Genomic DNA, 23,880 nt, shown 5'->3' with positions numbered 1-23,880 from the left:
AAATTAAAACTACAATATAGTACCACTATATATTAGAATGGTAAAAAATGTGTTGCTGGGAATATGAAGCAACAGGAACTTTTATACATTGATGATTACATTAAATCTGAATTACAGTTTAGAAGCTTTTTGTAACATTAAGCATATACTTACCATGTGACCCCACAATTTCATAAGTGAAGTAAAGCTTATGTTTGTCTGAATCTTGTATGTGAATATTTATAGCAGCCTTATTTTTAATCCCTGAAAACCTGGAAATAATGCAATTTACTTTCGATAATGAATGGATAACCAATCTGTGATATACTCACACAATGAAATACTACTCTTCAAGAAAAATAAACTTACACATGAGAAAAATTAATGAATCTCTAATGTATTATGTTAAACAAAATAAACTGAATTAAAACGGCTACATGTTGCATAACTTCATTTGTTGATATTCTGGAAATGGCAAAATTATGGAACAGAAATTTGTCCAATGAGCCCACAACGGATGGTTGAATGGGTTGGACGATGAGACCATTCCGTGTAGATGAGAGGTAAATCTACCTCTTGTAAAGTGAGAGAAGGTTGATTGTGAAAGAAGAATTGAGCACTCTGTGATAACAGGTGCATTCCTCTGCTGATTACTTTTCGGAGTATATAGGGACATTGAAGACTGGAAACTGTTCACTTTAGAACTGTTTGATCTTGCACATCTCTTGGAATGTCTTTGTTGTACAGTTAAGGGTACATGCAGGCTAACTGATCACCCCTACTCCAGTGTATTAGCCTGATTAAATGTCCCTATGCAAAGACAAGTATAACTCTAGCAATTAGTTACATTTTGATTTCTCCCAGGAGACACTGAGTTCCTTAACAACAAAGATAATATCTTATTTGCCTTCTATCATCTAGGTTTTGTGCAAGGCCACAATAAACTCCACAAATATATGAATTGAATGAGTGAATCTATAATTCCACTGACTCGAATGAAGCTTAGAATTGTGGTTAGCAATGAAAGAAGTATGTCATGCACTTACTGAGGTCTATGGCTCACAGAACACCAAGGTACATCAAGAACTGTATCAAAACACCTCATGTACCCCTCAAATAGATACATCTACTATATACCAACAAAATTTTTAAAATAATAAAGCTTTGAAAAGAATTAAATTACAAAAAACATTAATCAGATTACATAGATGTGGTTAATTTTGAAATTGTTGCTTTCTTTTTCATGACTATAAACATTTCTTAAAACAAAATATTACCTGATTTATTGATACATTTTTTTCCAAGCAGTTTGTTCACAGTACAATAGAAGTCATCTGTGCAAAGACACTCTTTAAATTGGAAATTGCTTTCCACTAAGTACTGGATACTCAGGTTACAGTATGATGAATTCCTCGTCTTGCAGGGGTCACCTGGATCTCACAATCAAATACATAACACTATAGATATTAATCTGATTATAATTTTGGATTCTTTCTCCCCAAAGTACTTTTAACATATTAACCTGAATAATTAATTAATATGGTAAGATTATCTGGGGTTGCTGCAGGATATCCATATAAGTGACATTTTATGAAAAACCTGTATTTTCATTGAATATTTTCCATAATGTACTTTCTATATTAAAACTTTCTGCATTTCAAAATAGCTTTTTCCTACTTAGAATATCATTTCTTGCTTTTCAGTAAAAATAAGGCTACTCTTACACGAGGTGACCAGAATGCTCTCTAACCTTAGCATTTTGTCAGCTTATCTATTTTATTAGCTATTTTGTCATATTCTGATCTTTTATTTTCATGTCATTCTCAGACTATAGAAAGATATGTGCAGGTGGCTCTAAATTTATCATTAAAAATTATGTGGTCCTGGCACATAGCACTCAATAAATATTATTGAATAAGTCTCATAATTACCAATATTTCATTATTCTACATTAATTTAAAAATATGTAATCCTCGACCTGAACATTTTCTTTTATTTATTATTCTGAATAAAACTACCTTAGTTTATTTCATTTGTACATTTGAGAATACGCATATTTCAGCTTCATACATAAAATAATTATGCAAATATTATTGCAATTTACTGCAAAAGACTATTTGTATACTGAAATTAAATAAGGTACAATTTGTGACACCTAAATATAATATTTTAACAACATATTTTAAATTGCCTTATAAAATGTAGCAAGAAGTTTAATCATCAAAATAAATAGATTATTTTTAGATTATACTGTAGATAGATTATACTGTAATCTGTATAGATTATTCTGTAGAACAATGTTCTACTGTATAAATTGACTATGTTCTACCACATAGACAGTTTATTCTATTTACTTATTCTATTTACTTTATTCTATTTGTAGTTTATACTATTCTATTTACTTTTAATGAAAGGAGTCTTACTATAATGTTCTCATTCAATGCTTATTTAGCTACTTGAATATTCAAAATATATATATTTTTTCTTTTTAAGGAAATATAGGCCAGGCACGGTGGTGCACGCCTGCAATCCCAGCACTTTGGGAGGCCGAGGCAGGCAGATCACGAGGCCAAGAAATTGAGACCATCCTGGCCAACGTGGTGAAATCCCGTCTCTACTAAAAATACAAAAATTAGCTGGGCATGGCGGCATGCGCCTGTAGTCCCAGCTACTCTGGAGGCTGAGGCAGGAGAAGGAATCGTTTGAACCCGGGAGGCGGAGTTGCAGTGAGCCGAGATCACGCAGCTACACTCCAGCCTGGCGACAGACCAAGATTCAGTCTCAAAATAAAAAAAAAAAAAAGAAAGAAAATACCAGTCACTCTCCAATCTTCACATTCTCAACTCCTGAACCTCCCCACAAATGTTTGGAAGGTAGGCCAAGTTAAAAACAAAACTATAGCTTTACTTATTCTTGACATAGAATTGGAAATACCGTATATATGTTTCAAGAATATAAATCGTACATTGTACATGGACAAATACACAACAATTATTATAACAAATCTTATTTTTTCATTTTATCATTGACATATGTAATCAAAATAACCTTTTATTTGAAAAAAAATACTGCCATGGTTCTGAGAAGAATGCATAAAATTGTAGCATTATACATGGTGAGAGAGGTAAGAAAATAATCTGAAATCTTGAATAATGCTGCCCTCAGTAATTAAAGCTCCTTAGTAATTAAGACAATCCTTTTGTAATTAAATTTTCTAATACATGATTAAAAGTGAATAGATTGGGGGTCAAGATTAAATAAGATACATAGAGAAAAACTTAGTTCTTAGGATAATGACAAAATATCAAATCCTGTTTTTATCTTAGTAAAAATAAATCATTTGAGTGTATTCTTAGCAACTTGTTTACCTGAATCATTGCAGGCATCTTCCATTACTCTCCAAGCATGTTTACATCCATTTGCATCACGTAAGCATTGCTCTCTTAAATATGTGCAATTATTGGTTTGGGAAGTGTATTCATTTTCCAAGCTTAACCCCATAGCTTGAATAACAACAACAAAAACAAGGTTGTAATATAAATTTGGCATCCATTTTCTTCAAATCTAAGTTATTAATGATAAAGAGCAGAATTATGGAAAATAACATGTAGTGAAATAATTGATGGTGGGAATAACCTTAACCTCCTCTCTAGCTGTAGATCTGTATTTCTTTTTATAGATTCTTAAATGAATATTTTAAATTTGCTCATTTTGACTTCTCATCATCTGTTTATTCCTCAACTTATAATTTATTTTTATTACTATTATTCCATTAAAACTGCTCTTAAAAAAGTCTCTAATTACCCCTTTAAAATCTAACTTAATGGTTTTAAACTTTATCTCACCATTGAGCATTTTGTTGACTTTTTTGTTTTTGAAACTCTTCCTTTGCCAGCCCTCCCTTCTGTTCTCTTGATATTTATCCACTTTGTATTTTCTGACCATAGCTAAAATTCTTCCCAGGATCATTTTATTCTTCTAGTAAAGTATAATTTTAGCTTAGGTTCTCTTCTCAGACCTTTTCTATTTTCATTTTATACTTTCTCTGCAGAAAATTCCATGTACTCTTATGGTTTGAACTAAAATCGTTAGTCTGATGATTCTCAAATGTGTAATTTAATCTCAGTATTTCCAGTGTTCCTGTGATAGGTACGTAACTGTTATCTCTACTTGAATGTTTCAGAAACACTTTCACAGGATCTTCATCATCATTGTTCCACTGTGGACCACTACTTCATTCACAATGCCACAATTAACATAAGAACCCAAACTAGACATCTTGGTTTTGTGGTAGACTATTTTCCATCCTCAACTTCACTCTCCCATATTCATTCTTGCTAAATTTATTGACTTTCACTTTGAGCATTTGTTTAACTTATTAGTCAGTCTGCCTCCAGTTTGAATCTTATTCAGAACCTTATTCAGATGGCTTCTTTGTAACCCCTAATCTACCTGATGTACTATTCTAGTCTTGCCATTTTTCTGTTTTATATCCTTTAACCTATTTCTCATATCAGGGCTCTCATATTCCTCACCATGTGCAATCTGGAAGGTCTAAAGCATTATCGTTTCCCAAATGATCCATGCTGTCTTCTACCTCTGCATACATACTGTCTGATCCCTGATAAGTATTTTCTTTCTTTTTCTTCTGGAATAACCCTTTTTGTTGTTTAAAACTGAACACAATCATTAGCTATTTTCTGGAAACTTTACTTGAATTCTATACTCCCCTTTTTCCACACTCAAATTGAATTTGACATCTTCCATCCATTTACTAGAACTGTAGGGATCCCGCAATTACAGATTTTACTGTTCTGTAGTGTATATATTCATGTGCCTGTCTCCACCACTGGATTGTACAGCTTTACCCACAGACATTAAGGATAATTTATAACTGTATTTTTGTCACCAAACACAATGATGCAGTATAGGTATTCAATAAATGAATATGGACTTATACCCAAGTTATTAGATGTTTATATATAAGATATATAAATAACTGATAACATCTAAAAAATAATACCTTCCACATATTTACAAGTTACTTTTGCTAGAGGAGAAATCCAGCAAGTTTTCTAAAAACAATCAAGAACATAGCAATGTTAATTTAATATGTTACACAAGTTAGTCAGATTGATTCTGCAAACATATGAAGTGACACTAGCCAAATCAATTAATAGAAAAAAATACAGGGATTGCAATTGTGTTACAGAGACAGTTATAGTAACTGTCATCAAGAGAGTCAAGCTATAACTAAATAAGAGCCAAATTATTTGAATTTTTAAATGCTGTTGTTAATTATGAATCACCTGCGACAATGTAGAGTGATAGGCTTCAAGTAAGGCCTTGGAATCTCTCTTTTTTTTTTTTTCAAATCTTACCTCTTTGCAAATCTCATCTTATAAGAAGAATCCAAGACAACTGATTGGACCATGTGTACTACTTGCTGGGTCACTGCATTTGGAGATTAGGCCCATGGGTGTAGCTTGGTAACATTTTTCTTGCTGAGGGCTGGAGTGGAAATGGACATATCAGCTTTCTGTTTTCTCATGTGTTCATGGACAACCTCATCTAGCCAAGCCCTTGTACTCCTTAGTTGGCTAGCCCAAAGAAAGAAAAAGAGGACTCTTTTGATCCTAGCACAAAGTTACTTGGTCAAATCCAGTTTTCCAAAGACCCAGAAATAGAAATTTGAAGTCATAAACTCAACTTATAAGAAAATGGTATTTTATTTGCTATTAATCATTATATCTTGTGAAAAGCCCCCTCAAGAATCTTATAAGTGATAATATCCCAGATATATCATCAAAACTTCATCAGTACTTCAGAGTAATAATCACTTAGAAATACTACATGTTATCTTCCCCAAATATGTTTTACTCCCTTTCACATTTTCAGTTTTTAATGTTTTACTTCCTTTCACATTTTCAGTTTTTGGTTGAACAAGCTTCTTAATAGATTATTTTATAGGATTTTCAACACTTTCTACTCAACAAAATATTGACTCAACTAAGAAAACCACCTCAATGATTTGGTCCACAAGAATCAAGAATATATTACCTTTCCAAAATCTGTCTTATTCATTCCTGACTATGATTTGTGGTTTTGTATTTAACCTAGGATTTTTCAAGAATTTTCCTGTAATACTCAATGAAAAATAACTTCTATTTTTAAATTAATAAGATGGATAATGCTGCAAATTATATCACTGTTTTAAAGATATATGGGGCTTATTATCCTATTAAATGTTCTGAGATTTTGAAATTCATTGTTTTCCACATTTTTTTACCAACAGACATTTTCCTCATTATAAGACCTATTCAGATAATGTCAAACAAGCATTCTAAAAAATATAATATGGGAAATGTTGGTACAACCTATCAAATAGTATAATTTTAGTTCTAACAATGTTAAGAAGTTATTTCCCTCCCTCATGCAACCTGGTGTCAAGTTAATTTAGAAGTAAAAGATGAAAATAAGAGGCCATTGCCTTTTCAACTGAGGTCATAATGAGTCTGTAATGTATTTTGTGAGCTTCATTATATTGCTGCCTGATCCATAAAAATTAAAGTTTCCTATATTTCTCTTTACCACAAAAAAAGAACTAAAGAAATATTAACAATCTTTATAAAAATAAGAACATATTTTAGGAATAATTACAAAAAGCAAAATTATGGAACAATGGAAAAATATTACTTAAACCAAATAAAAACTGAAAATATAAGGGATTTCTCTCCTTCTTAACTTGTTTCCTTGACTTGATATGACTCTCCTTTTATGTTCAATACAATTTAAAGTAAACTTCTTTGCTTTCTTGCCCACAATTATGCCTTTATTCATCAAGTATATATTAGCTTAAACATAAAATGCCATATTTTTAAAATTACAATCTAGCTACAGTTACAATTATTCCTTTTCTGAATTCAGTTTATAGATTCTACCAAATGCTAAAGAAGATATAAAATATTCTCCAGTCACACATCTAGCAAATAGATTTTCATGGATTCTACATTAAATAAAAATAAATTATTTTTCATCAACATCTTATAATACATTCATCGGATCCAATACAAGAAAAGTAAGTCCACACTTGATTTCTAGGTCATAAAAATTAATCAAAATATGAAGCATTCTGATATGGTGTTAAGTTGTTTTACTTCACTAAATTACTTATAGTTAGCAAATATTAACACTGTAGGTAAATTGAATATTTTAAATTAATCTTATTTTTGTTTAATTTCAAAGCAAAATAAATAAAATAGATAATAGTTTGAAATTTTTCATCTTATAACTTGTAAATAGATACTGGAAGGTTTTATTTTTATTTCTAAAAGGTTCTAACACATGTGTGAATTCCATTAATCCTAATAAGTAACTCAAAGTCATTGGGTCATTCTATACAATAAAACAGAAACAAGCTGAGAGATTAATACAATTTTCACATTCTGCATTATCTATAGAGTTAGAAATAAGTGAGTAAAAGTGAGTGTACATTTTTGCAAGAAGAATAAACCATGTTAAAGCATAAATTTGTAATTTACTTGGTACTTCATATTATAAGCCCCTGTTAAGCTTAAGTGTGATGGTATTCAGTTTACAAAGAATTAGTATTATGAATAATTCAGATAAACCAGAAGCACCATTCACTTACCCAAGAAAATAAACACTATCATGCTGGACAACTCACGGCAGTTCACCTGGAAAAAAAGGCAGATGCGTTTCTTCTGACAACTTTCTTAAGAGTAACTGTCCAGAATAAGGCTTCAGCCTCTGTGTTTGCTTCCTAAAGGCATTACCAATTCAAGTCAGCTTCCTATGTCATCATTTCCTCCCCAGTGTTTCCTAAGTTGTGAACTGTTCTAATTATATTCAAATTCGATTATTCTCCTGAGGGTGCTGGTCTTGAATATTAGGATATTATGCCTCTAAGAAAGCCCATGAGCCAAATACTAAGAGAAATGATACATAATCTGCACGTTCATGAAAAAGGTTTATTTTCCTTAACTAAAATACAACACTACGTAAAAGCCTCCCAAATATGACCCAAAATTTTCAAAGACACTTGAGCATACTCAGTCTCCACTTGTTTAATTAGCCTCATTAAGGCAATTTCATGTCATTTGAGGATATAGAAAAGCCAAAAACACATAATAGCCCTGGAAAATGTATGCAAAATCCAAGTTCTACTAGAATTAGCCTGATATACCTCAAACATACTGGGAAGCTGCTTCCCAAACGAAGAATGTTGTATTACATGTGCCACAAACCCCAGTATGCTTAAAAATTATGCCACTTCAGCTACAGTATCTAATACCCTCCAAGTACAGCTACAGTGTAAAAAACATACTCTTCCCAGTGATGCAGAAATTCTATGTTCCACTGGAAAGATAATCATCTACATTTGTTTGCATCACTCGACAACTATTTTTTTTTCCTAGTTTCAATGAAGAGACTTATTTATCTTATGTCTTAGTTTGGCTACGCCCTTCCTCATGCAAACCTACAGCACATCATCTTTCTTGGGGTGTCATGAGACTTCTATTTCTAAATCACCTGGAGGCCTTTCTAGAATGAATGCTTAAAAAATAAAATGCTGCTTTGGCAAGAAATTAAGAAGAGATAGGGATGGGAGAGAAGTATTTGTGCAGTTACACCGTTGAGTTTTTGATTGCATATTGTTCATGTTTATTTTATACCAGTAGAGAAGTTATACTATATTTTGTTTTCAGCAGGCATAATGAAAAAACACAGACTCTAGAGTCTAACAAACAAAAATTATAATACTGCTTTTCTCTATAGATCTAGATGAGTGACTTAGCATTGGAAGTTATTCACTCCTTTGTAAAATGTGTCAATTGTATTAATTCTTGCTGTAATATAAGGTATGTATATGAGGGGCTTATATCACAAAAAAATTGATTATATTACATTCACTGACTTAATTATTACATAATAGAAGGATTATAATATCATGAAATTAATCAATCTTTTCTTCTTTTCAAGGGATTGAGTCACTAAACTTTCCTAATGACTTCTACCAAGACAAGCTTAGATATAAGCCAGCTTAAAAGAACTTAAACTAGGACAGAGTTGGTTACTACCATAGTTGAAGAGTCCGTGGGAAGAATTAATTTCAGGTGTGTTTTAAACTGTTTTTTTCTGGGTCTAAGTTGTTTGTTTCCTCCTGTCTCTTACCTGCATTCTTCTCTACCAGTTCTATTCCCAGAAACGCTCTTTCCTTCTGGTGGGAAGGTGGCTGTGAAGCCCTTGGCAAACATCCTTCTCTCTTAGAAGGCAGGGTAGAAAGTGTGATTCTTTTACTATTAAAGTTGCAGAATTAAGTCACATCAGTTCTAGATGTGTCAAGTGCCAATCAGTTTTACAAAAGGAACTTACCCCATGTCCAGTATCATAGATACAGGTTGTCAGTGTAGTTGGCCCTTTTCAAAGCACAGAATCTGATGGTGCAGAAGGTGTGCATCACGAAGGAAAATTATGGTATTAGAAGAAGCAGCTGAAGGGATCTTGGGGCAGCAAAAACCACATGCTTAGTAATGTATCTAAGTGCTGAGTTTAAGAAGAGCAAACACAAGGAAAATAAACTTATGAAACAAAGGAAGAGAATAACATAATTTTCTGTTCAAGGAAGGCGATATAGTTATGACTTTCTAGAGTGCAGTGATCCACAGAACCTGAATATAAGACCCTGTGAATGGTGCTAATCTTTGCCAGACAAGTACAGCTGGTTAGGTCTATAACATAGGTATAGAAAGCACCTGTGGTCATATAGCTGTTTATCCAACACAAAATAATACCAGCTGTGTTACCACTGAATGCCTGTTCATTGAGCCATCAGTCCTCTTTGTGTATAGACTCCTTCTCAGGATAATATTTTCAGGGCAAAAAAAAATTTTAAAGATCATAAAGGAAATTAAGTATGTTAAAACATACTTGTCAAAATATGTTTTAAATTTGTGATAAAGTAATACATATGCTTCCTCATTGCAGAAGGAAATATCAAGATCTAAGTGAGTCTAAAAATATTGTTGTTTCAGTGTAGTGATTATCACAGATCCTAATTTGAGAGAACTTCCACTAATAAAATGTTATATAAAAATATCTGTAACTTCTATTAGTGACAAAGATAGCACAGGAAGTACTGAATTTCAATGAGTTTAGTAAAAAGATAACACAATTTTACCCCAAGCAAATTATAGACACCTCAAATTCATAAACCCCAATTTAATGTCTACGAAAATAATACTCTCGATTATTTAAATGAAAGCTGCTATTGAATCAGAACATCGTAGAAATAGAATTATCAATTTTGATAGTTTCTAATTATAATGTATGCCTAATTTTAAAATGTATTCTACACTTCAAGTAAAATGTTGTAATATATAAATGAAACGGAAGAAAGTATAGCTGCTCTGGTGGAAATTTTCATGAGTAGTCCTCAGCTCTACTTATTGGGCTTTGCCAGCTCATCCATAGCTGCTACTGAGGCATCCAAAGGCTCTGAAATTCCCATTCAAAATTCCCTAAATTTATGTAATTGCTTTTTGATAAATTTTGTTTTAGCTAACGTATCATTCTCATGACAGTTAAATGCACTAGACCTCACACCTTGGCAAAAGACATGTAATATTTACTAAAAGACTTTTGTATCAAAGACTCTACAAAAACAAAAATGAGGGACAGACACTAGTTGCATGAATTGGATAAACTAGAATGCAAATTAAGCTACATATAAAAGCGAAAAAAGAAAAATTGTTAAATAAAACTCTATGATAAATCAGTGAAAAAACTTCATATTAAAGGGCATTTCTTTTTGGAACATAAAGTTGTTTAAAGCTTTTGTTCAGTGACATTCGACTTCCTCCAATCACCTTTGCATTACCACTATATTTGTCTACTTAAAACTTTTGTAGCATGCTACTGTCTGGAGGAGTCTGTTCAGCTCTAGCCAACCTAAAATTGACATTCTGAAAAGAACACATACATATGGTCATGAGTTTCTTGGCTAAAAGACCTGTAAACAGAGTTCTAAGATGCCAAGTAATAAAAGCAGACATGAAGCAGTATTTTTTGGAGAAATTAAACAACAACAACAAAAAAACTCTTGCTTTTTTTTATTGGAGGACCTCACCAAAAAAAAAATAATAATAATTAGGTATACTTAATCACCTCACCATAACTTGCCCATCAAGCTCCTCACTCACAACCTGATGAGATGTGGCCTGGCATGGAGGGACAAGGCCGCCAAAATTGGGAGAAGCTGAGAAACCAGAGGGAGGCAAGACTCTGAGGTTTGTTCTGCGGAGTTCAGATGGACTAACATTACTGAGACTCAGTGGATGAAGAGGAAAAGATAAGTGCTAATTATGGGTGGCCTTTTATGCTTTACCAAGAAGACTAGAGTTTAACAGAAGAAAGAGAGGCTTTTGGTGAGTTCCAGAACGGAGTAACCTGGTTGGGTTTTGAAAAATTGCTTATGCAATGCTATGGAAGATGGTTTGGAAACAAGGCAAATTGCCTGTCACGAAGCTATGTCAGTAGTTTAGGGGAGAATGACAAGGGCTGAACTAAAAGTAGTAATGATGCAGAGAAAATGGTAGGTCCAAGAAATTTCAGAATTTAAAATATACGGGATCTGGCGACCATTTGAGATGGTGGGCGGGTTGAGAAGGAGGAATGAATTCTTACTTTTGTTTTGCGTTACTTGGTGTTGGTTGTCACCATTTATCAAGGCACAAGATTCACAGTTCAATGCTCTATATACAAAATCATTCAATCCATTGATGAAGTTAAAAATTTTAATTAAACAGCCATTCCTTTGGCTCATGTCATCATTTGGGAAGATAGGCTGCCTGTCTTCAAGAGAACTAAAACAGCTCCAAAAATAAGATTGCCTTAGAGGATTATTATTAAGTTCTGGCCCTCAGTCTAGTAGGAAATAAAGAATGGACTCATTTAGTATTTATTCTTTAAACAATGATATTAATGGAAATGTTAATGATATTGCCAATTTATTTACTTATAATAAAAGCCAAATGCTAGCCAGTATCTTAATGTAGGTATGCTAACATAAAAATGGCGGGTAAAAATATTTAAAGAGGATTAGTTCCATAATTCATTCTATATAACCTGAATGTTTAATGGCATCAGGTTAGAATAAACCCCATGTAGCCCTCTTCATGATAAGGAGGTATATGTCATTTTCTTTCTTTTTTGGGTAAATTAATATACTCAATCATATCAGTCCAATTTGGCTGAGACAGTGCTATCCCCTTTCAGCTAAAATTGAGCAAGTCTCCGTGGTTGCGTTTTGGTGATGGTTGTGTTACTCTATTAGTTGGGTCTGATTTTCAGAAATTTATTACATCTCTAAGACCATAGTTAAGACCAACTATTAAAAAGCATTCTTAACTCCTTTAAATTCCTTATCTTAACTCGTTTGCTACTCTCTGTTTCACATTTTATGTAACTGTTAGAGTCTAGTGCACATTCCAATTATCACCGTGAAAAGATGTTATGTACCTGCTGATCCAGCGAGGTTATTACTAATGAAGGAAGACCAACATCTTACCAGATCACCTCAAAACATTATACATTTGTATTCAAATTTATATGTTCTAGTCCTTTTTTTAAAAATAGGAGATAGTAACCTTTGAATTGTGGCCAGACACTGCCAACATTGTCTTTCAGAGAGACGACTGAATGGGGGTAGTGTATGGTCCTGCTGAATTCCAGATAGGGCAATTTTGTAAGGCCAGTTCTCTCAATGATGCATTGGAAAGGCGCTTTGGACATTCCATGGGGGGAGAAGTCCGACAGGAACATAAAAGGATTGTTAATAAGTTGCTAAGGCTACTGAAAACAGATCTATAACTGTTATAATGATCTTTTCCTTTTCAAAATAGTTTTTACATTGTAAAGTTTTGGTACTTATATATATAGCATTTGAAAAATATAAGAAATAAAAGTAGCTGGGTGCAGTGGCTCACGCCTGTAATCCCAGCACTTTGGGAGGCCAAGGCAGGTGGATCACCTGAGCTCAGGAGTTTGAGACCAGCCTGGCCAACATGGTGAAACCCTGTCTCTACTGAAAATACAAAAATTAGCAGGTAGCGGGGCATGGTGGCACATGCCTGTAACCCCAGCTACTCGGGAGGCTGAGGCAGGAGAATCACTTGAACCCAGGAGGTGGAGGTCGCAGTGAGCCGAGATCGTGCCATTGCACTCCAGCCTGGGCGACAAGAGCGAAATTCCAAAAAAAAAAAAAAAAAAAAGAAAGAAAGAAAAAGAAGGAAAGAAATAAAGAAAGAGAAGGAAAGGAAGAAAGAGAAAGAAAGAAAAGAAAGAAAGAAAGAAAGAAAGAAAGAAGGAAAGAAAGAAAGAAAGAAGGAAATGTATTCATGTTTAAGACACCCAGATGTACCTACTGTTACTTTTTGATGAACTTTCTTTAAACTGTTTTCCTTAGACTGATGTCAGCAACGTGGCAGAATGGGAAGCTCCTGGCACTCCCAATACTCACAAATGCACAGAATGAACATCTCAATTAATTCCCTGTGAGAGAAAGTCAGAAATAAGTTGAGAGATTCCTGCCTACCAGGCAAGAAAGAAAACATGCATGGCTGGGCGCAGTGGCTCACGCCTTTAATCCCAGCACTTTGGGAGGCCAAGGTTGGTGGATTATTTGAGTCCAGGAGTTTGAGACCAGCCTGGATAACGTGATGAAACCCTGTCTCTACCAAAAATACAAAAATTAGCTGGGAATGGTGGTACGCATCTGTAGTCACAGCTACTCGGGAGGCTGAGGCAGGAGAATCACTTGAACCAGGGAGGCAGAGGCTGCAGTGAGCCAAGATTGTGCCACTGCACTCTCGCCTGGACAACAGAATGAGACTCTGTCTCAAAAAAAAGACAAAAAAAAAGCACATCAAAAAGCAAAATAAAAACCCAAACATGCACTTCAAATGGGTAGACAAATCTGAGGCATACTTGAGCATGGACCCCTTCCAGGTACTTCACCATATAACTGGAATCACTAACACTCAGATTCTCCCTGTGGAGAGGATTGGGACCTTACATATGGCACCCCAATTATAAGATGCCCAACAGTTTGGCTCTTAATTCACCAACTCTGGGAGTTAGAGAGAATTAGACATACACAAGTTTATTTAGACCGCAGGAAAACAGTGGCAGTTTTATATGTGTGTGCAAGCACTTTTTCAGGTGCTTTAACACTGTGAATTAGTACAGAGACAGGACTCAAAAATACCACTACCTGTTTCTCCCTGGAAGAGGTTTACAGCATACTCCCCTAGTGGCTACTTGACAGTCTGGTTTCTAACTAACGCATCTGAGAATTAAAGGGGCAAGCAAAAAGTAGCTCTCTAACAGCCTGAGCAGCAGCTTAACACTTCCTGAGACTTCCTCCAGCTCAACTCAGCAATAATCCCAGCTCTCCCAATTCTCCCTGGAAGGAGTGTGTTCACCCATAAAATGCTCTTTTACAGCGTTTACCAGAAATACTATATCCCAAAACTCCTGGCTCTAAGAGCAGAAGAGACTAGGCGTATACAAGTCTCCCTAGATCACAGAACAAAGAGGTGGTTTTAAACAGGCATGCAAACTCTTCCAGGAACTATATCTCTTGGGAGCAGTATAGAACAGGGGATAGAATGCACAGCTCCTTTTTTTTTTTTTCTCTAGCAGCTTACTGCACACTCATCCAGTGACAACTACATAGCTTAACCTCCAGCTTGCATCAGGGAGCTAACAAGACAGACTAATAGTAGCTCTCAGGTAGACTAAGAAGAACTTGGCTTGTCCCCAGCCTATTTTTCCTAAAAGGAGTTTGTTCACACACCAAGTGTCACAACTTCTATAGCTCTATTTATTTCTTCTATTATTTTATAGCCTACCTATTCTTCTTGAAAAGAGTTTGTTCACAATTAAGTGTCACAACTTCTACAGCTCCCACCCAAAGGACTGAATTCTTAACAGCCTAAGCTTGGGAGTGGTGGAGCTTTGCATTCCTAACTTACTCTAGATCACAGATAACAAAGATGTAGACAAACAGTGGCCCCACTTCCAAAAGCTATCTTCCCAGAATCAAAAAGTGTGGCCTGAACACAAATACAGGCAGTTTCCATAGTACCTCTCCCTGGCTTCGTGCAGAGAGAGTGGAGAAATAACACCTGCACCCAATTTCAACATGAGGATAGAAGGAACTGGACCACACATCTAATACTTGGCATTTTTCTGGCTACATTTTGAATGTCTGGCTTCTATCTTATAGTTCACAGAGTGTTGATAGGACATGGCATATCCCAATCTCCTGGGAGCCACCAATAACAGAAACAGTGGCCTGGACAAACAAAGCTTTGAGAGGCACATTAAAATTTTTTGTCAAATGGACTAGTGATATTTTTCTTCTACACAGGTCCTGTTTGATAAGACTGGGAAAGGCAGCTGTCTTATCTAATGTGCAATAAACAACACAGAGTCAAGGAAACTAAAGAAACAAGAAATATATATTCCAAATAAAGAGCAAAATAAATATTCAGAAATTGACCCAAGTGAATGGAAGAGATGTAATTTACCCAATAGAGAATTTAAAATAATGATTGTAAAGACTGTCACTAAGGTCCAGAGAGAAACGCAAAAACAAACTGAGAACTTTAACAAAGAGAAAGTATATGAAAGTATCAATCAAATCTTAGAGCTGAGGAATATTAAACTAAGCTGAAAAAATTGACAGAAAGGTTCACCCACAAATGAGATTAAGCAGAAGAAAATATCAATGAACTCAAAGGCAAGTCACTGGAAATCATCCACTCTAAGCAGCAAAAAGGAAAAAGAATGAAAAAGAATGAACACATCTTAAGAGACATACTGACACCCTCAATCAGAGCAATATACACATCATAGGTGTTCAGAAGGAGGAGAGAGAGACAAGCACAGAACATATTCAAAAAATAATGGCAGAAAATTTCCCAGTACTGGGGAAGAAAATAGAAAGCCAGATACAGGAATCCCAAAGAATACCAAATAAAATGAATCCGGATAAATCCACACCAAGTACATATACATAATGAAATACTGTGAAGCCATAAAAAAGAACAAAATCATGTCTTTTTCAGCAACATGGATAGGCTACTGGAAAGTATTATCCTATGCAAATTAACACAGAAACAGAAAACCAAATATTGCATGTTCTTTCACATAAGTAGGAACTAAACATTGGGTACACACAGACATAAATATAGAAACAATTGACACTGCATGCTCCAAAAAGGGAAAAAGAAGGGTCTAAGAGCTAAAAAAAAAAAAAAAAAAAAAAAACAAAAAAACTTCCTACTAGATACTATGTTCACCACTTGAGTGGTGGGATCAACAGAAGCCCAACGCCACACAATATGTCCTTGCAGCAAATCTGCACATGTACCCTCTGAATCTAAAATTTAAAAAAGGAAAAGAAACCCACACCAAGGCACATCATAACAAAACTGTCAAAACTTAAAGATAGAGTATGGAAAGCAGCAAGGGAGAATTGAATTGTCACATATAAGAGAACCCTGATAAAACTATCAGCAAATTTCTCAGCATTAACCTTGAAAGCTCAAGGGAGTGGGATAATATATTCAAAATTCTAAAAGAAAAAAACCTGCCAATCAAGAATAGTATACCTAGCAAACCTGTCTTTAAATAATGAGGGGTGTTAAAGACTTTCTCAGAGTAACAAAGGCTAAGTTTCTCACCATTAGACCTGCGTTATAAGAAATGCTAAAGGGAGTTCTTCAAGCTGAAGGAAAAGGATTCAAAATAGAAACATGAAAACATATGAAAGTATAAAACGCACTGGTAAAATTAATGGCATTTTTCAATTCCAAAACATTCTAATATTGTAATGATGGTGAACAAATCAAGGATTTCTCTAGTATAAGGGTTAAAAGGCAAAATTCTTAAAAGCAACTACAGCTACAGTAGTTTGTTAAGTATGCATATTATAAAAAGATGTAAAGAATGACATCAAAAACATAAAATTTAGAAGGAGGAGAGTAAAAGTGTAGCCTTTGTGTAAGTGATCAAACTTAAGTTGTTATCAACTTGGCATAGCTTGTTATAGGTATAAGATGATTTATGTAACCACAAAGCATGAGCCTATAATAGATACACAAAATATTTTGAAAAATTCAAAATATATCCCTACAAAAAGCAATCAAATCACAAGAAAGCAAGATATAAGAAAAAAAAGTAGGATCTAGAAAACAACTTGAAAACAATAAAATGGAAGTAGCAACCTCTCGTCTATCGATAATTACTTTAAAGGTTAATGGATTAGATTCTGTAGTCAAAAGGCATACAGTACCATGATACATACCAAACAAGATCCAACTACATGGGCCTACAGAAGACTCACCTTACCTTAAAGGAAACTTACAGGTTGAAAATGAAGTGATGGAAAATGATATTCCAGGCAAATAAAACAGAGCAGGGGTGGCTATACTTATGTCACACCAAATAAACTTTAGGTTAAAAAAAACTGTAAAAAGAGATAAAGAAGGTCAGTATATTATAATAAAAAGATCAGTGCATCAAGATAATGTAACAATTGTAAATATATATGCACCCAACACTGAAGCACCTAAATATATAAATCAAAGATTAAGAGTTCTGAAAAGAGACATAAATGCAGCACAATAAAAGTAAATAATTTTAATATCCCACTTCCAACAACAGAACTATTATCTAGACAAAAAATTAATAACAAAATATGACTTGAACTATACTTATACCAATGGAGTTAATAGACATATACAGAACATTTCATCCAACAGCAACAAAATATACATTTTTCTCAAGTATACATGTAACATTCACTAGGATAAATCAATTGATAGACCACAAAAATATCTTAACAAATGTCAGAAGATCAACATTATATCAAGTATCTTTCTCAATCACAATGATATAAAGCTATAGATCAAAAACAGGAGAAACCAAGAAAAATTAACAAGTATATGCAAATTAAACAACATGCTCCTGAAAATCTATTGAGTCAAAGAGGAAATTCAAAAATTAATTTTAAAAATATTTAGAGAAAAATGAAAATGGAAACAACATATTAAAACTTACAGGATTCAGGAAAAGCAGTTCTAAGAGGAAAGTTTGTAACACTAAATGCCTACATCAAAAGAGAGTGAGAGAAGGAGAGAGAGATCTTAAATAAGCAACTAATGTTACTCCTCAATGAATTAGTAAAAGAAGAACAATCTAAGCCTAAAGTTAGTGGAAGAAAGGAAACATTTCAGAGCAAAAATCAATGAAATAGATATTAGAAAAACAATACAAGAGATCAGTAAAGCTAAGGGTTGGTTTTCCAAAAAGACAAACAAAATTGACAATCTTTAGCTAAATTAACCACGAGAAAATACAGGTGGTTCAAGTAAACTAAATCAGAAATGAAAAAAGATATCACAATTGATAGTACAAAAATACAAAGGATCTTATGAGACCACTACGAACAATTGCATGCAAACAAATTGGACGATGGAGAGGAAATAGATAAAGGCTTTGATACATAACCTTCCAAGATCAAATCATGAGGAATATAAACGGAACAGTAATAAGCAAGGAAATTAAATCAGTAATGAAAAGTCTGCCATCAAGGAAAACCCAGGAAAAGATATTTTCATAAATGAATTCTACCCAACATTTATAGAAGAACTAGTAATAATTATTTTCAAACTTCTTCAAAAAATTGAAGAGAAGGAAATATTTCCACAACCATTTTGTAAGGCCAACATTAGCCTGAGACCAAAGCCAGACTGAGAAACACCGTGTGTTCTCACTCATAGGTGGGAATTGAACAATGAGAACACATGGGCACAGGAAGGGGAACATCACACACCGGGGCCTGTTATGGGGATTGGGGGAGCGGGGAGGGATAGTATTAGGAGATTTTCCATAATGTTAAATGATGAGTTAATGGGTGCAGCACACCAACATGGCACATGTATACATATGTAACTAACCTGCACGTTGTGCACATGCACCCTAAAACTTAAAGTATAATAAAAAAAAAAAGAAAGAAACTACCAGAAAAGAAAATTACAGGCCAATATCACTGATGAACATGGATGCAAAAATCCTCAACAAAATACCAAAAACTATATTCAACAGTACATTAAAAGGATCATTCACCATGGTCAAATGGAATTTATTCCTGGGATGCAAGAATGGCTTACCATATTCAAATCAAGTGGGGATTGTTAATGGGTGCAAAAATATAGTTAGATAAAATGAATAAGACCTACTATTTGATAGCACAACAGGGTGACTACAGTCAATAATAATTCATTGTATATTTTAAATAACTAGAAGAATGAAACTGAAATTCCCTAACACAAAGAAATGATAAATGCTTGAGGTAATAAATACTCCAAATATCCTGATGTGATTATTACACATCATATGCCTGTATCAGAACATTGAATGTACCCCATGAAAATATATACCTATTGTGTACTCATAATAATTATAAATAATATTTTTTAGATTCACTCTGCTTCTAGGTCTGCAGATGTGCTTTTCTACCTATCACAAAATAAATTTATGCAAGTAAAAAACAATTAAAAATGTGATTCACCATAGTAACAGAATGAAGAATAAAAACAATATAATCACCTCAATAGATGAAGAAAAAACATTTGAAATAATTTAACATCCTTTCATGATAAACTTTTGAAAATCAGTTATAGAAGGAATGTTTCTCATCACAACAAAGACCATATATAACAAGCCTACAGTGAACATCATACTCAGTGGTGAAAAGTTAAAGGCTTTTGGATCAGGAGCAAGACAAGGATGTCTGCTTTCATCAATTACGTTCAACATAGTACTGGAGGTCCTAGTCAAAACAACTAGGTAAGAAAAAAAAGCATCCAAATAGGAAAAGAAGAAATGAAATTGTTTGCTGATGACAAGATCTTATATATAGAAAACCCTGTAAGACTACATCCAAAAAATTGTTAAAACAAATTAACAAATTTAGTGAATTTGCAGAATACAAAATCAACTTACAAAATTAATATTATTTCTGTACACTAACAACATACAACCTGAGAAAGAAATTTTAAAATTACAACAGTATCTTAAACACACACACACACACACACACACACACACACACACTCATTCACTTAGAAGTAATCAATGGAATATGATAGAAAGCCCAGAAATAAACCCACATGACTATGGTTAGTTTATACACACACACATACACACAAACACACACACACACACACACTTAGGACTAAATTTAACCAAGGAAGTGAAAGGTCCATATACTAAAACTATAAAACATTGTTGAAAAAACCTGAAGATGACACAAATAAATGAAAAGCTAGCCCATGTTCATGGATTAGAACAATTAATATTGTTAAAATGGTCATACTACCCAAAGCGGATTCAATGTAATCCATATGAAAATTCCAATGCATTTTTCACAGAAATAAAAAACTGTAAAATATATATGAAACCACAAAAGACCACAAATAGCCACAGATAACAACCTTGAGAAAAAATAATGCTACAGGCATCACACTCTCAGACATTAAATTACATTACAAATCCACAGTAATCAAAGCAGCATGGTACTGGCATAAAACCAGACATATCAATCAACGGAATATGATAGAAAGCCCAGAAATAAACCCATACACCTATGGTCAATTAAATTTTCATAAAGGTAACAAGATCACACCATGGGGAAATGACAGACTTCTCAATAAATAGTGCTGGGAAAACAGGATATACACACACAGAAGAATCAAAAAGAACCCTTATTTCAGCCTTTGTACAAGAATCACCTCAAAACGGATTAAAGATTTAATATAACATAAGACTTGAAGCTATAAAACTACCTGAAGAAAACACAGGGGGAAACCATCATGGCCTGGATATGAGCAGAGATTTCTTTTAATTTTTTTAATTATTTTTATTTTTATTTATTCTACTTTTTATTTTTATATTTTATTATTATTATACTTTAAGTTTTAGGGTACACGTGCACATTGTGCAGGTTAGTTACATATGTATACATGTGTCATGCTGCTGTGCTGCACCCATTAACTCGTCATTTATAATTAGGTATATCTCCTAAAGCTATCCCTCCCCCCTACCTCCGCCCCACAACAGTCCCCAGAGTGTGATGTTCCCCTTCCTGTGTCCATGTGTTCTCATTGTTCAATTCCCATCTATGAGTGAGCATATGCAGTGTTTGGTTTTTTGTTCTTGCGATAGTTTACTGAGAATGATGATTTCCAATTTCATCCATGTCCCTACAAAGGACATGAACTCATCCTTTTTTATGGCTGCATAGTACTCCATGGTGTATATGTGCCACATTTTCTTAATCAAGTCTATCATTGATGGACATTTGGGTTGGTTCCAAGTCTTTGCTATTGTGAATAGTGCCACAATAAACATACGTGTGCATGTGTCTTTATAGCAGCATGATTTATAGTCCTTTGGGTATATACCCGGTAATGGGATGGCTGGGTCAAATGGTATTTCTAGTTCTAGATCCCTGAGGAATCGCCACACTGACTTCCACAATGGTTGAACTAGTTTACAGTCCCACCAACAGAGTAAAAGTGTTCCTATTTCTCCACGTCTTCTCCAGCACCTGTTGTTTCCTGACTTTTTAATGATTGCCATTCTAAGTGGTGTGAGATGGTATCTCATTGTGGTTTTGATTTGCATATCTCTGATGGCCAGTGATGGTGAGCATTTTTTCATGTGTTTTTTGGCTGCATAAATGTCTTCTTTTGAGAAGTGTCTGTTTATATCCTTCACCCACTTTTTGATGGGGTTGTTTGTTTTTTTCTTGTAAATTTGTTGGAGTTCATTGTAGATTCTGGATATTAGCCCTTTGTCGGATGAGTAGGTTGCGAAAATTTTCTCCCACTTTGTAGGTTGTCTGCTCACTCTGATGAGAGTTTCTTTTGCTGTGCAGAAGCTCTTTAGTTTAATTAGATCCCATTTGTCAATTTTGGCTTTTGTTGCCATTGCTTTTGGTGTTTTAGACATGAAGTCCTTGCACATGCCTATGTCCTGAATGGTAATGCCTAGGTTTTCTTCTAGGGTTTTTATGGCTTTAGGTCTAACATTTAAGTCTTTAATCCATCTTGAATTAATTTTTGAATAAGGTATAAGGAAGGGATTCAGTTTCAGCTTTCTACATATGGCTAGCCAGTTTTCCCAGCACCATTTATTAAATAGGGAATGCTTTCCCCATTGCTTGTTTTTGTTAGGTTTGTCAAAGATCAGATAGTTGTAGATATGCAGCGTTATTTCTGAGGGCTCTGTTCTGTTCCATTGATCTATATCTCTGTTTTGGTACCAGAACCATGCTGTTTTGGTTACTGTAGCCTTGTAGTATAGTTTGAAGTCAGGTAGTGTGATGACTCCAGCTTTGTTCTTTTGGCTTAGGATTGACTAGGTGATGTGGGCTCTTTTTTGGTGCCATATGAACTTTAAAGTAGTTTTTTCCAATTCTGTGAAGAAAGTCATTGGTAGCTTGGTGGGGATGGCATAGAATCTATAAATTACCTTGGTCAGTATGGCCATTTTCACGATATTGATTCTTCCTAACCATGAGCATGGAATGTTCTCCCATTTGTTTGTATTCTCTTTTATTTCACTGAGCAGTGGTTTGTAGTTTCCCTTGAAGAGGTCCTTCATGTCCCTTGTAAGTTGGATTCCTAGATATTTTATTCTCTTTGAAGCAATTGTGAATGAGAGTTCACTCATGATTTGGCTCTCTATTTGTCTGTTATTGGTGTGTAAGAATTGTGATTTTTGTACATTGATTTTGTATCCTGAGACTTTGCTGAATTTGCTTATCAGCTTAAGGAGATTTTGGGCTGAGACAATGGGGTTTTCTAGATATACAATCATGTCATCTGCAAAAAGAGACAATTTGACTTCCTCTTTTCCTAATCGAATACCCTTTATTTCCTTCTCCTGCCTAATTGCCCTGGCCAGAACTTCCAACACTATGTTGAATAGGAGTGGTGAGAGAGGGCATCCCTGTCTTGTGCCAGTTTTCAAAGGGAATGCTTCCAGTTTTTGCCCATTCAGTATGTTATTGGCTGTGGGTTTGTCATAGATAGCTCTTATTATTTTGAGATACATCCCATCAATACCTAATTTATTGAGAGTTTTTAGCATGAAGCATTGTTGAATCTTGTCAAAGGCCCTTTCTGCATCTATTGAGATAATCATGTGGTTTTTGTCTTTGGTTCTGTTTATATGCTGGAGAGTCCTATGCCCATGGAGTCTTGCTGATTGCTAGCACAGCAGTCTGAGATCAAACTGCAAGGTGGCAGCAAGGCTGGGGGAGCGGTGCCCGCCATTGCCCAGGCTTGCTTAGGTAAACAAAGCAGCCAGGAAGCTCGAACTGGGTGGAGCCCACCACAGCTCAAGGAGGCCTGCCTGCCTCTGTGGGCTCTACCTCTGGGGGCAGGGCACAGACAAACAAAAAGACAGCAGTAACCTCTGCAGACTTAAATGTCCCTGTCTGACAGCTTTGAAGAGAGCAATGGTTCTCCCAGAACGCAGTTGGAGATCTGAGAACGGGCAAACTGCCTCCTCAAGTGGGTCCCTGACCCCTGACCCCCAGGCAGCCTAACTGGGAGGCACCCCCCAGTAGGGGCAGACTGACACCTCACACGGCGGGATACTCCTCTGAGACAAAACTTCCAACGGAACGATCAGACAGCAGCATTCACGGTTCACGAAAATCCGCTGTTCTGCAGTCACCGCTGCTGGTACCCAGGCAAACAGGGTCTGGAGTGGACCTCTAGCAAACTCCAACAGACC

General features: G+C 34.8%; 1 protein-coding gene across 1 annotated transcript in view; it reads right to left on the bottom strand.

Annotated features, from left to right (window-relative positions):
- Positions 1–7,738, bottom strand: part of GFRAL (GDNF family receptor alpha like) — a 74,612-nt gene extending 66,874 nt beyond the window's left edge. The window contains exons 1-3 of the mRNA XM_004044227.2: positions 7,631–7,738; positions 3,348–3,482; positions 1,257–1,415 (exon numbers count right to left, since the gene is read on the bottom strand). Of these exons, the coding sequence (XP_004044275.1) occupies positions 1,257–1,415; positions 3,348–3,482; positions 7,631–7,652 (316 nt within the window). The 5' untranslated portion in view covers positions 7,653–7,738. The remainder of the gene's footprint in view (positions 1–1,256; positions 1,416–3,347; positions 3,483–7,630) is intronic.
- Between the last annotated feature and the right edge of the window lie 16,142 nt (positions 7,739–23,880).

Source organism: Gorilla gorilla, chromosome 5 (genome assembly GCF_029281585.2).
Source record: "Gorilla gorilla gorilla isolate KB3781 chromosome 5, NHGRI_mGorGor1-v2.1_pri, whole genome shotgun sequence".
Classification (NCBI taxonomy): domain Eukaryota; kingdom Metazoa; phylum Chordata; class Mammalia; order Primates; family Hominidae; genus Gorilla; species Gorilla gorilla.
The sequence above is the reverse complement of the archived record's forward strand: the minus strand, read 5'-3'. Positions and strand labels throughout refer to the sequence as shown.